At 40.0% G+C, this 17,437-nt stretch overlaps 1 protein-coding gene across 8 annotated transcripts in view; it reads right to left on the reverse strand.

Annotated features, from left to right (window-relative positions):
* DTNB (dystrobrevin beta) overlaps positions 1 to 17,437 on the reverse strand; it is a 111,122-nt gene that overhangs the window by 61,245 nt on the left and 32,440 nt on the right. For 4 of the 8 annotated variants that reach the window (XM_063300149.1, XM_063300155.1, XM_063300142.1 and 1 more), the window contains exon 9: positions 12,897 to 13,021. The exons of 3 other annotated variants lie outside the window; for them this stretch is intronic. In XM_063300149.1, the coding sequence (XP_063156219.1) occupies positions 12,897 to 13,021 (125 nt within the window). The remainder of the gene's footprint in view (positions 1 to 12,896; positions 13,022 to 17,437) is intronic. One more of the 8 variants, XR_010067725.1, reaches the window with a different exon arrangement.

A 17,437-nucleotide genomic window follows, 5' to 3' on the forward strand; every position in this document is an offset into this window, starting at 1 on the left:
TGTACAAAAGAATTACTTAAAACAATAAAAGAGAATTAAAATGATAGTCTGCATGCTTCTAGCCAAAAAGAATTCTGTACGAGAAAATAATCTATCCTTTAGATGTGTCTTCTGGATGCTTTGAGTTATTCTGCCTATAGAATTAAGGACTTTTCATACAGAAAGTTTGGTTTCCCTGTAGGCGTGTAAGTACAATAGTGAAAATAGCCAACACTGCTTTCTTTGTTTCTTTCCCTATGTTGGTCTTGTTAGCTTAAACACCCGACTTACAATATTCTGCAGTGATGGAATTATCACCAAGCCATTCCAGATCTATACATTTCATGGTCTTCAGACTTTTGATCCCTGCTAACTATTGATAAGGGAAATAAATTTAAAAATGATCATCTGGCAAAAAGAAAGGGATTTCACTGCCAGCACATACTAGCCAATTAGCCTCCTACTCTTACTGCCTCAGTAAGCTTCTTCTTTCTTAGTTAATTCAGTTGATTAATGAATTGATTCATTTCAGCCATTCTGTTGTAGAAGTGTTGCCAATCAGTACCTTCTAAGAAGAAATTAAAAACAATGGTATTTTCAGGATCAGCATCCAGTTCCAATGCTATCCAGTACTATTCAGAGGGGTAAATGAGTTTATCTTTAGAAGACAAAATACAAGAGGTCAGCAACAAAAGCAATCTCCTGGAAGTCTCCTTTTATGCATCTGTAGCAAGTCTCCACTTAGTAGCAATAGGAACCCCATTCAGGAACCCAAGCAGATAAGGGAGAATTGTCATCCTGAAAGATTCTAATGGTTCCATAAGTCACAAATAATGCCAGCCTAGTTCGAAAGCTGATATTGTTCTAATTGCCCAGGAAAGCAAACAATGCAGTGTGGAGCATGCAGGTTATTATAAAGCAAGCCATTCATAAAATTGCTATTGCTCTTGCATACACAGTCACACAAATTTTTATCTATGGAGGACTAGGAGGTTGGGGTGAAACTAATCCCAAATGGCATTACACACATACACAGCCTACTTCCTAGAGCTGAGAGTCAGTGACTGCCCCAAGGTCACCCAGCTGGCTTTGTGCCTAAGGCAGGACTAGAACTCACAGTCTCCCGGCTTCTAGCCTGATGATTTAACCACTACACCAAACTGCCCCTCAATGGGCATAAAGCAGAGCCCAAAACCACCACCATCTCCACCCAGCCTCATGCAGTCTGAGGCGCTCAGCAGACGCCCATTCAAACTACCTGTCACCAAGATAATTTAGGTCACTGAGTAAGAAAGTCATGCATTTATGAAATCAGCTTCTGCAGGGAGTTAATCAGGCCCTTTCTTTGCAGGCCTTCAGAAAAACTCTGAAGGTTGATTTATTTTAAAGGCTTCTTCTTGAATTAATTTTTGGATGCTGATATTATTCATAATTGTTGACCTTACTGGTTGTTCTACTGCTTTATGTACTGTTTTTTATATTAGGTTTGCCACCTCAGGAAGATTCCATCCTAAAAGTACATTTAAATGTGTAGACTTGTGGGAAAGGATTACTGAGATTGTTATTGTTTATTCATTCAGTCGCTCCCGACTCTTCGTGACTTCATGGACCAGCCCACGCCAGAGCTTCCTGTCAGTTGTCAACACCCCCAGCTCCCCCAGGGACGAGTCCGTCACCTCTAGAATATCATCCATCCATCTTGCCCTTGGTTGGCCCCTCTTCCTTCTGCCTTCCAATTATTGAGATAGTTTTGTTTAAAAGATAACGCAACAGTCAAAGCTATTCCATTTCTTATTGAAGAAACTTGAAAAGAAAAGCATTAATATATGCAGGATATGTACACAGAAGGAGATGTTTGAGGCTATGTTACATTCTGGCTTTTGTATCACAGCAGAAATTGAATTTCTCCTTCAGCTCCAAGCTATTTTCATCAACAATGTTGGAATGAAAGTGAAAAGATGATCCAAACACTGAAAGTTAATGGTCTGCTGATTATACGTGAGCTGGAATGGATTCTAAATGCAGTCTGAAGATAGTCCTATGGGCTTTCCAGAGCCAGCAGAAGAAAAGTCACTTTGTACTGTGTCTGGCATCAAAAGATTTAGAATACAGGGCCATTGTTTTTACATAGTCATTCTCTTAAAACCTCAAAATATACATGACATCACCAGGAGTTGAGCTCAACTTGAAGTTTTATAGAGCCAACATTGATGAAAAAAAAATTCCACTCCTACTTCCAAATTTCAGTTTTTGTTACCCAACTTTTGAATAGAACATTTTCGCTTATCGCAGATTTTGATTAAAAAAAAACACACACCCTCCATTGAAAGCAAGACTTTCAGTTTTACACAATTTGTATGACTCTTCGCGGAACTGAGAATTATACACTGGTTATCAATGGCCCACTTATCTTAAGCCAGTTCCAGAGCAGGCCCTGGCTTCTCTTCACTGCTCTAGAAACAGTCAAGAGGATAACCACACTTTGTGTCTGCAAGGGCTGTGGTCTCAATTTATTTTTTTTGTGCCTTCAAGTCAGTTAAATCCTACTGTCAATTAGTTTTGTACTGTCAATTAGTCATGACAAGTCCATGCAGTTTTCTTGGCAAGATTTTCAGAAGTGGTTTGCAATTGCTTTCTTCCTAAGGCTGAGAGAAAGAGTGACTGCCCCAGAGTTACCTGGCTGACTTTGTGCCTAAGGCAGGACTATAACTCACAGTCTGCTGGTTTCTAGCTCAGCCCATTTAATCACTACACCAAACTTGCTCTTGGTCTCATAATTTGCCTTCTACATTGGTCAGGTATGAATTATTCTGGGCCATGCAGGATTTCCTACCAGCTGCAGAAAGCCCAGAGATGAAGGAGAAACCAAGAACGGTATTTTAGACATATTGAACAATGTAAGGAAGGGAAATACAATCAAAACCTGCTGTATTAATGAGAATGAGGTATTTGCAGGGCCATCTAGAAGTAGACAGAGATGGCCATATCATAACAATTCTTATGCAAAGCCTTCTTTGGGGTACTTGGGGGAATGTCAAAAAAAGTCAAGAAGGTGGGCTTGGTTAAAACCCTAACCTTTTTACGTACTTACAGCATATGGTAATAGCATAGTGGCTATCTTCTGGAATCCTTAACATCAAAACTTTTGTTACCACAGTTGGTGAATGGTCCAGAAAAGAGAACTAAGCAATACAAAAAGGAGAGATGTACAGCTGAGAAAGTTACCCATTAAACAAGAAAATGTGACACTGCCCGAACATGAGCTTATCAAAGTGATCTGTGGAATGGAGCAGTATTTTATTCCTCTCTGCTGTAATAGCCAGATAGCAGCTTTCTGCCACTTAGACTAGCTTGATGGTTTTATCTATCATTGGATAGCAGAGCTAAAAGGTTTTAACAGCCACACATGCCAGTATCCCAACCGAACACATCAAACTCTACCCCACCAGAGAGGAGAGCACTGGATTTCCAAAATTTCAACAAGACAAGGAGCTAATTAAGACAATCAGAGTGGTTAGGGCTAACAAACAAGATAACCTAGTTAAGTTAGTTTGCCCCAAAGACAAGGACTCACTGTGGACTAAGACTTCCATCAGCTTTACAAAATGCCCAAAGAGTAAAAGAGGAGGGGTAGGGGTGTGGGTAGGAGAGGGTGGAAAGAAAAGCACTGACGCACCCACTATAGAATAAATCCAGGGAGAAAAACGGAGATCACTAAATTGCCATTTGTATTTAATCTTCTGAATTAGTTATCCTTAAGCAATGTCAAATATTAATATCTATCCTCATTCATTCCTCTTTCAAGAATTAGTTTTGCCTTTTGCTGAAAGGAAATACAAACAACTGAGCTTGCATTCGGCTGACTGCTTTCCTACCTGCTCCAAACCTGCTTAAGGGACTACGAGCTGCTACTTCACAAAGACTTGGTTCCTGAAGCACTTCAAACCTGGCTCCAAAATTAGAGTAACTTAGCTATGCAGGAAGTTACTGCTTTGTGCAGCTGTTCTATAAGCCACCCTTGAGTGAATCCCCATGTCTCCAGCCATTGTTGTAATGTATGTACAGCTGGAGGGGGGTGGGGAAAGCCCCGGTAACTTTTACTACAGCTTCATCCTTCACATCTATCTCTATAACCATGAGCTACCAAGTATTACTGGAAAAGGTAAGAATTTATCAATAGTATTCAAAGATATTTGCTTGGCTATTGAGAGAGAGTCTCTAAAAGTGCATGCAAAGACCTTCCAGCCCTAAAGCAGCATGAGAAAAAAAAACAGAAGCAAGTAAATACAGCAAACCTGTGCTCAATGCAAAAGCCTCTGCCTTCCTTTGCTGAAGAGGCATCCAAAGACACTCCTCCACGGTTGTCTCCAAGGAAACAGAGCTGGCACGTGATGGAGGAACTTATACATGCAAAAGGCTGGCTTTCAGGGAAGAGAAGGTACCATCGCAACAGCTCAATGCCAAGGTAATTCCCTCTTCATTCTCTAGCTCGCATCCCTCTGCACAGTCAAGGTGAGAGGAAGAGAAGCCTCCAACAACACGCACACAGCCTGGGCAGCTTCTACTTTAACTTTCCTTTTGATAGAATAATTCATTTCTGCAGTTCCCCTTTAAATAACCTGAAACACTTCCTAGTCAAACCCATGAGAAAAGAGCATGGACAGCTTCTTGTTAGTCTTCACTTCCACTGATTCTTAGGAAAGCCACTGAAGAATAGATTAACCATAGTTATTATGCTGTTGAATAATTACATGTTTTCACCAAGCCCTGTAACCACGAGTTTACCACAAAATTTAAATCTCTGTCAGGCAATAAAACTATAAGGATTTCTGACATCAGACAACAGCAGTCTCGGCAAGAAGTTCAGCTACATCAATTTCAAATTTAATTTCCTTGACAGCCCAGAACCTTCTTGAAAACAAAACAAAGAAGATAGAGGATGGAAAATGAGGACAGAAATAAAAAGAAAGGAACAGAGTCACCTTACATTTAGGGAAGCAAATTCAAAATACCCATAATGCCGCAACCAAAATACCTGGGCATCACAAATTATTACTGGGCTGCTCCCAGAGAAGGTGCCAAAGCACAGTAAGCCAGTGTACCATTAGCTAAGAACCAGAAGTGAGAAGATGGGCAACATTTTGGCAGAACAGAAAGTCAGCTGACCCTTACACGTGCAGCCCTGTTCTTGCTTCTTGGTTCCAGGAAGAAGGAGCCTAAGCCTACAGTCTCTGCTCTACCCAAATATTTGTATTTTCACTTCAGTTGTATTCACATGGATCTAGATCTCCAAAGAGTGCAACCATTATTTATTCTGCCTATGCAACTGCCATACACTTACTCTGCCTCTAAACATCATTGGGGGCAAAGGACACACTTAGCTTTTTAGCACTGTGCCAGGGGTTGCCTTCCCAAAAGTAAAAGTGAGGTGAGGGAAGGACAAAAATTGCATTTGATTTAATTTATATTTAACTAAATTTAACTTGGATTGATCAAATCACTTAAAACCATTACTGTCACATTAAAAGATTAAGCATAATTTTCCAGAAGGACTATGAGGGTCACATCCAAATGACAGAAAACAGCATATGGCTCAGGTGCCACATCTTGCCTCTCACGCAAGATTACAGGGAAAATCCCAATTCAGTGAGAGATCACCTGTTTTTCATTCAGGCTGGATTCATACAACACACCTGATTAGTCTAGAATAGGGTTGGGTAGTTTGTGATTTGGCTTGTTGCAGAAACCCAACAACTGATTTAAGGTGTTGTGTTAATCAGGCCATTATATCACACTATAATGTTTATTTGTCCATAGTAACTGTGTTTTATTTACCAGGTTTATTAATGCACAACTGTGTTTTATTAACCTAGGTTTAGAGTTCAGTGTGTTGCACAAGCCTTAGAATGTCAAGTGTTTAATTCCTAGGAACATCTTGGTTCAAAAAGAGCCTTGGAGAGCTGCTGCCAGTCAGGGTAGGCAGTACTGGAGTAGACTTGGCAACAGATAATTTTGTTTATTCGTTTAGTCGCTTCCGACTCTTCGTGACTTCATGGACCAGCCCACGCCAGAGCTTCCTGTCGGTCGTCAACACCCCCAGCTCCCCCAGGGACGAGTCCGTCACCTCTAGAATATCATCCATCCATCTTGCCCTTGGTCGGCCCCTCTTCCTTTTGCCTTCCACTCTCCCTAGCATCAGCATCTTCTCCAGGGTGTCCTGTCTTCTCATTATGTGGCCAAAGTATTTCAGTTTTGCCTTTAATATCATTCCCAACAGATAATAGATTTATCTATTCAAGAAATTCAAGCACTCTCAGAAATATATCTTGTTTTCATTGTATTTCTTTTTGGCTTTATTGTAAACTGCCCAGAGTCCCTCTTTTGGGGGAGATGGGCAGTGACGAAATTAGATAGATAGATAGATAGATAGATAGATAGATAGATAGATAGATAGATAGATAGATAGATAGATAGAAAAATTAAGCTAAAACAGATTATTGTATAGGAGATGTTTCATAGCCTCAGAACAATAACCAACACAGCTAGCAGCTACCAGATGAAAATGAGACCTTTTCTCCAGTTCAATTACATTATTTTATACCCATCTGAGGTTTCCGGATGTTCTGGAAAGTGCACACATTAACTGACGTTTACAAGACCCATTAAGCTCCTCAGATGCAACTATGCTATTTACAGGGTGGGAATGGGGCATCAGTACTTCATTAAGCTACAAATAAATATCTAAATATTTTAAAGGATTTAAAGTTCTTTTCTGGCTTTCTTTCATATACCTTGTCAAAATAACACATTGCATCAGAGATTCACTGAGATTCAGATGGGTTATAACTTTCACCTTATTCCACCCCATCCTTGGGGAACAGGGGATGATTTCAAAATTTTGCATCCATCATAACATTGCCACTAAACAGAAGACAGCAAACAGATATTAAATACATTTTAAGGTTTTACATAATATGGACAGAAAGAAGGAACCTTATAATAGTTGAGGATTAGCATGACCCATTCAGCAACCATTCGAGGTTACAACAGCACTGAACAAGTGGTGGTTATAACCAGTCCTCGAAGTTCTGGCCATCCCAGCATCCCCACATCCTCACGTGATCTGGGCACTTGGAAATTGGCTCACACTTACAACGGATGCAGCATCCCACAGTCACGTGATTGCAATTTGCAACTTTCCACAATGGGGAAGTTGGCAAGGAAGGTTGCAAGTTGCTCAGGTAAGTCTCCCCCACCCGCACACCCTCCCTAGCCCCTCACACACCCTCGCACACCTCCTCCCACCTGGCAGCAGCCACCCCAAGCCCCACTGTGCTCGTGCTGCACCTCCCCGACCACTTAGGCACACTCATGCACCCTCTCCCACCCAGCAGCAGCCACCCCAAGCCCCACTGCAATTGCACCGTGCCTTCCCTTTCGCTCACGCACCCTCTCCCACCCAGCAGCAGCCACTTACCTGCCTGTTTGCAAGCCAGCTGCGACTTGTAACTTCCTGCTGGCTTCACCGCTATGCTTGTTGGAAGCTGGCAGGAAGTTGCAAGGAGGTGCTCACTTAACGACCCACAATTCTCACTTAACAATGGCAATGGAAACTGCAGGGATTGCTGTCTCCAAGTGATTCAGTCACATGACATCACACTTTTTGAACGCATCGCTTAGTGATGGAAATTCCAGTCCCAATTGCTGTCCTAACTTGAGGACTACCTGTAGTAGGATGTCATACACTGCCTGTTGCTTACTACTGCTGTGTCTGTTGAATATCTATCTATTTATTTATTTATTGGATTTTGAGGCCATCCAACTCTGAAAAGACTGGGGGGCTTACAATATTTAAAAGAATACATAATTTTAAAAAGGAACATGACTACTTGGACAAAACCACATAAATAACATCCAGGAAAAAAATTGCCAGGAGCTTCACAAACACCTAACCCCAGGCCTGGGAACAGAACCAGGTCTTAAGAGACTTCCAGAACATTTGAAGGGTGGGAGTAGTACATATGTCCAAGTGGATGCTGGCCAAGAGGGTAGGTGCCACAACCGAGAATGCACACATCCAATCTGCTCTTACTCATTGTTTTGAATAATTTTGCTGTTTATTTTCTGCATATCCTGCTGTCTTTTTAGCTTCAATGCTAAAAATACTGTGTATAGTTTTATGTTTTATAGGAGATAGTGGGTTGGATTTGTTAGTTGCCTTGGTATCTTATAGATAGAATAGAAATCACAGAAAGAATGAATGAATGAGTCAATCAGTTAACCAAGGCATGCATGCTTGCATTCGTATATACAGTGTGTAGCTTTCTTGACTGCCAGCATGACCTTCAGTGCTTGGGCTAAGCAGACAGCATCACCTCTACCAATTCTAATTTCCTCCAATATTTTTAATTTCTCCACCCAGACAAAGCTGCTGGACCTCTTTTCTTGACTGTGGTGTAACAAGATGCCATTTTATTTCCTGGCAGGGACAGGCTGGTATGTTAAATGATGCTTAAATGGGAGACTGTGATTTTACCTACAGCCATTGGTCAAAATTTTCATCGTTTTATTATCATTATGGATTCTACTCATTAGCAGTAATGAAAAGCTACATCAGGAAAGTATTTGTGCACTAATTACTGCAAGCAGTACCTAAGCTGGGGAATCATGGCAATTTAACATCAGTTTAAAAACAGAGAATAGTATTTTTTCTAGTACCCATACAGTATTAGGGATGGAGTAATTTGGAGCCTAGCTTTTATTCTGAATTTTAAACAAGTCCTACCTTTTATTTTATTTTTCTCTTTCCACAATTCACATTTGAAACGTTCTAGTATACTAGAAATACAATCCAAAGAAAGATTTATCCATTTAAGAGATTACCTTGGTGTCAAAACCTTAATTTGAGTAATGTACAGAATTACAACAACCAATAATTATATTTCAAACAGTAACTTTAATTACAAAGCACTTTTCCTTATGTTGAAATACAACTATAGATATCCAACCAAAAGGTTTCACTTACTCGGACCCAGTCCATCAAGTTCTCTAAGATCAAACAAAGGCTCTGCCTTTGTGCAAAAGTACCTGGAAGCAACTTCCATTAACATCAGTGTTATTTTCTTCCTAACAGACACATATCAAGAAGAAAGTTACATATCAAGCCAGTTTCATAGTGGTTTATAACACAGAGAAGTCACCACTGTTGTACCACTTAAATGTTTTAGCAAATGGAAATAACTGTTCAATGCAAACAAGAACTTAATTATGCCGGTGTACTAAGGCTAGGATGGGAATTACTATACCACTTTACTCTCCTTAAAAGTGTTTTATCAAAGGCTGAGCAAATTAAAAAAATGCTAATTCAGAGAAAAGTAGTACAGGTAGTCCTCGACTTATGACCATTCATTCAGTGACTGTTTGAAGTTATGACAGTGCTGAACAAATAGTGGTTATGACTGGTCCTCAGAGTTACGGTGTTACAGCACCCCTGTCGTCATGTAATCACAATCTGGTTGCTTGGCAACCTGTCCCCACTTACGACCAGTTGCCAAGCACCCCGCAATCATGTGATCACCATCTGCAACCTTCCCTGCTGGCTTCCCCAGAAAGTCAATGGGGAAACTGGCAGGGAAGGTCGCAAGTTGCTGGGATAAGTCTCCCCCACCTGTGCACCCTCTCCAGCCCCTCTGCACTCGTACTATGCTGCCACTTGGGCACTACCGTGCACCCTCCCTGACCTGCGGGGTGCCTCTCACACACTGCCATGCTCCCTCCCTGGCCGTCCCCCGCAGCCCTTCATTCCTTCCCCCACCCGGCAGCAGCCACTTACCTGCCTGCCAGCCTGGAATTTGCAACTTCCTGCTGGCTTCCCCGCTGGCTTTGGTTACAGGAAGGCAGCAGGAAGTTGCCTTGCCTAAGGACCATGGGATTCAGTTAACAACAGCAACCAGGACTGCAGGGATTGCTGTCGCTAAGTGATGCAGTTGCACTTTATGGCCAGATCGCTTAGTGATGGAAATTCCAGTCCCAATTGTTGTGGTAAGTCAAGGACTACCTGTAAGCAGGGTCATCTGATGGGACCTCGGAAACTCACCTTTTCTGTCACAGCACCTGCCCTTGAGAACAACATTCCCCTAAGATCTGACTGGCCCCAACTCTGACCACGTTCAAAAGAGCCCTTAAAACTGGGTCTGTCTGCAGGCCGTGGGTTAAAATTGGGTGTCCTGTGGGTTGTATTATTTTTAGAATGATTGGTTATGTCTTTTTCTTTATGCCTGTGATTTTATTTGTATTTTTTAGTTATGATTTTACTATTGTACGCTGCCCAGAGTCATGATGGAGCTGGGCAACCTTACAAATACATAAAGAAATATAAAGAAAATTAATGAAGACTCAGATCCTGTACTCAAGTAGCTTCCTGCTGCCCTTCAAGGCCATTCCCTATTCCCTCTACAACTACTGAGATCTGTGATAACTGCTAAGTGACCTCAGTCCCAATGCACAACTTGCCTTACTGCTCACTTTCACAGAATCATAAACTGGAAGTGACCTTAGAGTTGCTTTCAGTGCAGATATTAGCATATCTCTGACATATAACCACCCAGCCTATTTGAAGACCTTTGCTCACGTGGCAGCTGGTTCCACTAACTAATGGTTTATACAGTCAGACGTTCCTCCTGATGTCTAGCTTGAACCTCCTTTCTTGTAATTTTAACCCACTGGTTCTGGTCCTGCTTTCAGGGGCAACTGAGAATAATTTTACTCTTTCTTCTGTGTAACAGCCCTTCAGATATCTGAAGACTTATCATATCTCCCTTTAGTCATCTTTTTCTGGAGGCTAAACATGCCCATAACCTTTAATGCTTCCCCAAAGATTTTGGTTTCCACACCCATCACCAACTTGGTAGCCCTCCTTGCTCCAATTTTTCATTGTCCCTTTTGAACAGTGGTGGCCCATACTGAACACAATACTCCAAATGGGAACTGTCCAGAAGAGAGCAGAGTGGAACAATTACTTCCCATGATCTGGACTCTATGGTCCTGTTAATGTACCCCAAGATAGCTTTTGCTTTTAACAGTTTCATTGTATTGCTGGCTCATGGTTAACTTGTGTCCAACAAGGACACCCAGATACCTTCCACATGTACTACTGTCAAACTTGGTCTCTCCCATTCTAGGCTTGTGGCTTACTTTTCTGCTACCCAGATGCAGAACTTTACATTTCTCCCTATTCAATTCCATCCTATTAATTTCAGCCTATTGTTCAAAGTTGTCTAGATCTTTTTTTTTCAATATCCTCTCATACATCTGCAGTATTATCTGTCCCTTCTAGCTTTGTGTCATCAGCAAACTTTTAAAGTGTCCTCTCAACTCCTTCATCCAAGTCATTGGTAAAAATGTTGAACGGCATAGGGCTCAGAAAAGAGTCCCATGGCATCTCATCTGATACTTCCCTCCAAGCTGAAGTGGAGCCACTAAAGAGCCTGCTTTGGGTACAGTTATTCAACAAACTATGAGTTCATCTAATGGTTATATTATCTAGCTCATATTTTACCATTTTATTAAGGGAATTCCGTGAGACACTCTGTAGTTCCAGATACGCTGTGGTATTCCCCTGATCTATTAAGCTACTAACCACCAAAGGAAGAAACACAGTTAGTCTGGCATGATTTGTTTGTGCTGAGCCCATGCTGACTTTTGTTAATTGGATAATTATCCAAGTGCTCACAGTCAGGCTGCTTGATATGCTGTACACTTTATGCTGTCCTTTACAGAGGGCAAATCTAAGAAACGTCAGCAGAGATTTCAGCCATCACATCAAGTTCAGCCTGAGAAAAGGCAATGCTGCTTACTTCCTACCATAATACAGAGTTTCTCTTCCAAACATCATTGCTCCTGTCCAAGTCATGAGTGATTCCTTTGCATGTTAAACAATATTGTTTAAGGCACTTGCGGTATCTTTTTCTAAGTGAAGGTAAACTAATTATGCACTAGGGGGTTCGGTACAGATAAAAGGAAGTTTGTCAAACTGATTGTTTTTTCAACTATAGAATTTGTTATCACAAACTATAGCAAGAGTCACCAATCTGGACAGCTTTAAAAGGGATTAAGGTAACTTCATGTAGAATAGGGCTATCAATAATTTTGTCATAATGGGTACATTATTACTCCAGTGGCTGAGGCAGAATGCCCTTCAATGCCATGTGCTGGGGAGAATAAAAAGCCAGATGCTACTGCATCTGTGTCTTGCTTGTGGGATTCTCACTGGCATGTGGCTGGCTGCTGTAGGAACAAGACAGTAGACTTGGTGGACTTTTGGCCTAATTTAGATAGCTGTTTTAGATTCTAATACTGTATTTGTTCTCCCTTGCCCACATAGATGTGAACATTAAATAATGTTCAACTATGTAATGACCCTAGCGATAGGTCCATAGTTCTTGTTTTGCTCACATAGTGACCATTGAAAAAAGAGATGCCAATAAGGGAGACACCATAACTTTCTCTTTCTCCTAGTATCTAGGAGGTGGATTTGGAATTTGGAAGACAGAGTTCTACAAATGCTGGCTACAAAAAAAAAATCAGTAATTAAAATTCTAAGTGTAAGCAACTAATAAATTACAGAATCAAGTCCTGAGATAATATGAATATTTGAAAAAGAACTAGCAGACTCAAATTGATAATCAGTGTAAGAAGAATCACTAAGCCAACTGTGGATGCTTCATTATACCCAAATCATAACCAACTATACATCTTTTCTAACAAAGCCTAAAGTTTATTTCATTTCTAGACCTCTCCTGAGCACAAGCACCATGTATATCAAAGGGGAAAAAGGACTCAGAGAACACCACCTGACCAACAAGAAAGCAATCAAACCGAACAGAACAAATCATATTTGAATGAAGATATATACTCACACTATATGGGCAAGGTCAAGGGGCTTCTCTGGCTGTTCCGGATATACAGGGTGAGGAGGATCTCTAGTGGGTACACAACCAAGAGATTTACTAATGGCATGGCTCAGCTTCTTGGCAGGCGATTTCTGTTTTTTTTTAGAAAGAATTAAACATAGAGACTAGTATTAACACAGCAGATCAATCTGTGCAGCAAACTAGATAAGAGCTGCAGTTGAACCTCAAAAGAAACAACTCTCAATGCTCAAACCATAGCCATAGCCTTGGGCACACACCTGGGATCCCCAGAAGAGGACCGTAATTCATGCTCTCTCCTCAACTTCAACTGCCTTGTGCATACTGTACAGCATAGAGAACAAGAATTTGTACCTGTGACTACTTTGCAGGACAAACGGAAGATTACCCTCCAGCTCCCCATTCTTATTTCTGATGGGCAAACTTGCTTACCAATACCTTGCTCTAGAGTTTTTCTTAGTGTAAAGAAATGGGACATGCTGGGAGGGATATATTTATTATTCATTTTAATTGGTTTATATGGTTTATATGGCTGCCCATCTCACAACTTTAGCAACTCTGGGCGGCAAACATGGTTAAAATATTAAGAGAACAGCAACAACAAATATACATATAGTGGCCGCTGAGGACAACAGTCACAACAGCACCTTGTCTCACAGGCCTCATTAACCCCCACACCCGGGAAACGAGACGTGTTTTTAAAGGTTTTCAGAATCCCAGCAGAGTCAGGGCCAGCCAGCTCTCAAGGGGCATGGTGTTCCAGAAGTCAGGAAAGGGGATGGTTACTTTGGATAGCAGGTAATAGTGTAGCTATTTCCAGCCAGGGAAATACAACTGGTAGATTCTCTTCTGCCAATGGACAGAAACCAATCTGCCATTCCTTCTGATCTTCTGCCATGCAGGAAGGTCAGCCCCTCTATTTTGCAAACTGGATAAATATTTTCAAGGACTAATATGAAGAAGCAGTGTGCTCTTAACTTTGAAGAGAGGAACATGATTTCACATAAGGAAAGCCAATTTTTTTTTTCACAGATTCTTTTTAGCTACATAATTAAGAAGTCAATTTTTTTTCCCTGACTGAAGAAGTACTTTCTGGGAAAAAGGAGAAACCACAAATGCATGTAGTGACACAAAGATTCAATGCACAAGATGCACCATCTTTCTCTTTAAAAAAATAGAGTTATTCTTGTCACAGTGTGAAAGATGATTGAGTTCAGCAAGTATTAATCTACTGAAATCAATTCAGTTCTAAGGCAATGTTTAGGATTTAAGGATATGTGAAATATTTGGCAAGGACAAGACAGAAAGGTGGGGCTAGGACACAGTACAGTGGGAAATGCTATAATGTTAAAAGATGTCTTTAAGCAGATTTGTACACATTCTTGCCTCACTGAAACAAAGAGGTGGATTTCCACTCATTCCTTAAAAAAAAAAGAGAAGCAGACACTCTAATCTTTTATACAGCTTCTACATGCAGTATTTCTTCAAACAGTTGGCATGGAACCAACACACAAAATAGTTTTGGTATTAGTGGAAGGGCTGCAGAGTAAATCCTTTCAGCATGCTGTACAAAATATGGCAACATAAACTGGCTGATAATATGCCATTGACATCAATTCTGTTTCCAGATCCAAGATGCAGGATTTGCCAAAGTTTCCAGACTGTTTTCTAAAACTACACTATGTAATACATTGCAACAATTGAAACAGAAAGGAGATCTACTTGAATGAATATACCCTAGCTATAGTTAGTACATCAGCATAAACTCTTTTTAGAAGTGGAGAAAACAACTTGAAGCTATGGTCTAAAACAGTGTTTTTCAAACTTGTCAGCTTTAAGATGTGTGAACTTCAATTCCCAGAATTCTGGCAGTTGAAGTCCACACATCTTAAAGTTGACAAGTTTGAAAAAACTGGTCTAAAGCAGATAAAAACTAACGTAGCTGAAGCCAAGGGGCAATAGATGTTTTATCCTAGGATTTCTGGATAACTAACAGAGATCCAAAATTAATCTGTACAGAGTTTGAGTCTGAAAAGCACTTGGATTAAAAAATACGTACAGTCATGATAAATTTCTCTATGTACTTTTGAAAGCCAATTTGAAGGTCTCTGGGGCAGGCAGTGTTAACAATATTAACAAGCTTGCTCAAGAATTTTGATAAATCAGCTCTACTGTGAACACCACAATGTTTTAATTTTGCTGATCTTACTTTAAAAAGCAATCTGCATTTCTTCTACTCAAAACTGTTTTTAAAAAATTAAGCCTTTGAGACCCTAATCTTACAGCAGTAACCGATGGTGGTTGTTTTTGCCCCTTGTTAAATTAGGACTTCCTGTGCCAACTCAGAAATCAAGTTAGCTTTCCTTGCCTTTTGTTGAAAAGATATTTGTCAATTAACTGTATTTTATACCTGTTGCATTTAACATTTGTATTTTACACTTGTCTTCAGAATTTTCACATTACATTCAGTTTGAAATTATATTCAAATGCAGTATTACATTTAAGCTAGTGAACTGCACAATCAGGTTCTTACCATTTATTTACTTATTTATGGAAAATATTTTTACCCCACTATTTAGTGCTCTCGGGATTTCTGACAGAATGGAAAGAAAGAAAAAAGCAAGTTTTTCAAGTTTCTTTCATATCATGACCAGTTTATTTTAACTTGAATTTTAAGAATTTCAAGTCACCTGACAGAATGGCTGCTTACAATGGCTTAAGTATGCCATCCTACGTTCATAAACAAGGTGAAAACAGTTTATCATATGTGAGTATTGCACTCCCCTTTCTAATATCTATGTTTATTTAAAATAAAATAAAATAAAATAAAATGACATATATCTGAAGAGCAAGCTTTAGTTGGAATACTTCAATTTTGCATCACTTATTAACAAATTCTAAACTACAAAGAAAATAATGCTAAAAACACTTTGCTTTTTTTCTTGCATACATAAATACAGGCATCGCTAAAGCATTTATAGTTTTATTGCTGTTTAAGTATATTTACACGGTATTGATTTTATGTTGGATTGTTTTTTACTGTTGTTTTATTTGTAAGCAGCCCAGAGTCATTGTGTATGAGATGGGCAGCAGAGAAATTTGACAAACAAACAAACAAATAAAATTTCATATTAAGCACAAGAAAGCTTAAAATATTAATTAGGGGTCTCTGCCATTGTGCAAGTATAGAAGGCCTGTCTCACCTAATCACAAAGGGAAGTGGATATCCTGGATCATAGCCCAAGTAGTTATTTATTATGTGGTGAAATGTTTAGGACATGCTGGAAAAATAAGTAACTTCTTGATAGGCATTACATTGTAATCCTACTTATACCAGTAAGTCCACTAAAAGTAACTGATCCTGCAACTTTAAACAAGACAATATGTCATTGCCAAGCCAGCCTGTATACAAGAAGTTATTATAGGAAGGAAATTATTTTTCACATCTAATAACCCCACTGCTCATGGCTATGATTATAAATGCACGTCATCCGTACCATGGATAAATACACATATACACACGCATGCACACATGTGTATAACAGTATCTCTGACAAACTCCAGAGACAAGAACTGCTTGGATTTCTGGAAAGTCCTTTACTGTATTGCTAGTAGGGTAATACAACAGAATATGGAAAGCCTATTAAAGTAATTCTTTTACATAACTTAGTGTAATTAAGGCAGAGTTACTTCGAGTCTCTTTCTCACACGTCCTCCTTCCCCTGGACTCAGGAACCTCTTTCTTCTGTGCCGGCCATGTTTCCTCCCGTAACTGTCTTGCTGCCTTCCCTATTAGTACTCCATCACATCTTACATGCCTTCCATACAACACTGCATGATTCATCTAACACTAGAAGGGAAATGTCCCATAAAGTTATAACCTTGACAGCACAATCAGCTGGTCATCTAAAGCAGAATTAGCACAGCCATCAACTGATGCTTCCACACACAATTCTGACAGCTTAACCAGCAGAACGATATGATGATTGGTATGAAAAGCCATTGAGCAATCCAAGAAAATTAGCAGTATCAGTTTCTTTGTTACCCACCATCTCTCTGCAAAAATCATATCATAGTTCCTATAACTAAAGATAGATCTGAAGCCCAACTGAAATGGATCACAAAAACCAGCTTTAAATAAGAATGACTGAATTGATCAGCTGGCATTCTCTCAAATCCTTTGCCAAGCAAAGGAACACTGACCATTAGCATACTTGTTGTACACATTTTTTCAGATCCAGGCTGAGCTTGTGACAAAAGCCACAATTAACTTCTAAAATCTTATTTCTTTTTAAGTACTAAACTAACTCTACTAGACAAATCCATGGGACATGCAATGGGGTGAGAAGGCTGCCATTAAAGCATAATAAATCATCAGTCTTCTCTTCCAGTGCAACTTCTGCACAACTAGGCAAACTTTAAAAAGAAGCTAGGATGGAAACAGTGATGGGGTAGAGTGGGATTAGGAGGACGCTGAGCATCCCATTGCAAACATACTCTTGGCTAGACTAAGGTAATAACTTGGCCAG

This window comes from Candoia aspera, chromosome 1 (genome assembly GCF_035149785.1).
Source record: "Candoia aspera isolate rCanAsp1 chromosome 1, rCanAsp1.hap2, whole genome shotgun sequence".
In the NCBI taxonomy this organism is placed as follows: domain Eukaryota; kingdom Metazoa; phylum Chordata; class Lepidosauria; order Squamata; family Boidae; genus Candoia; species Candoia aspera.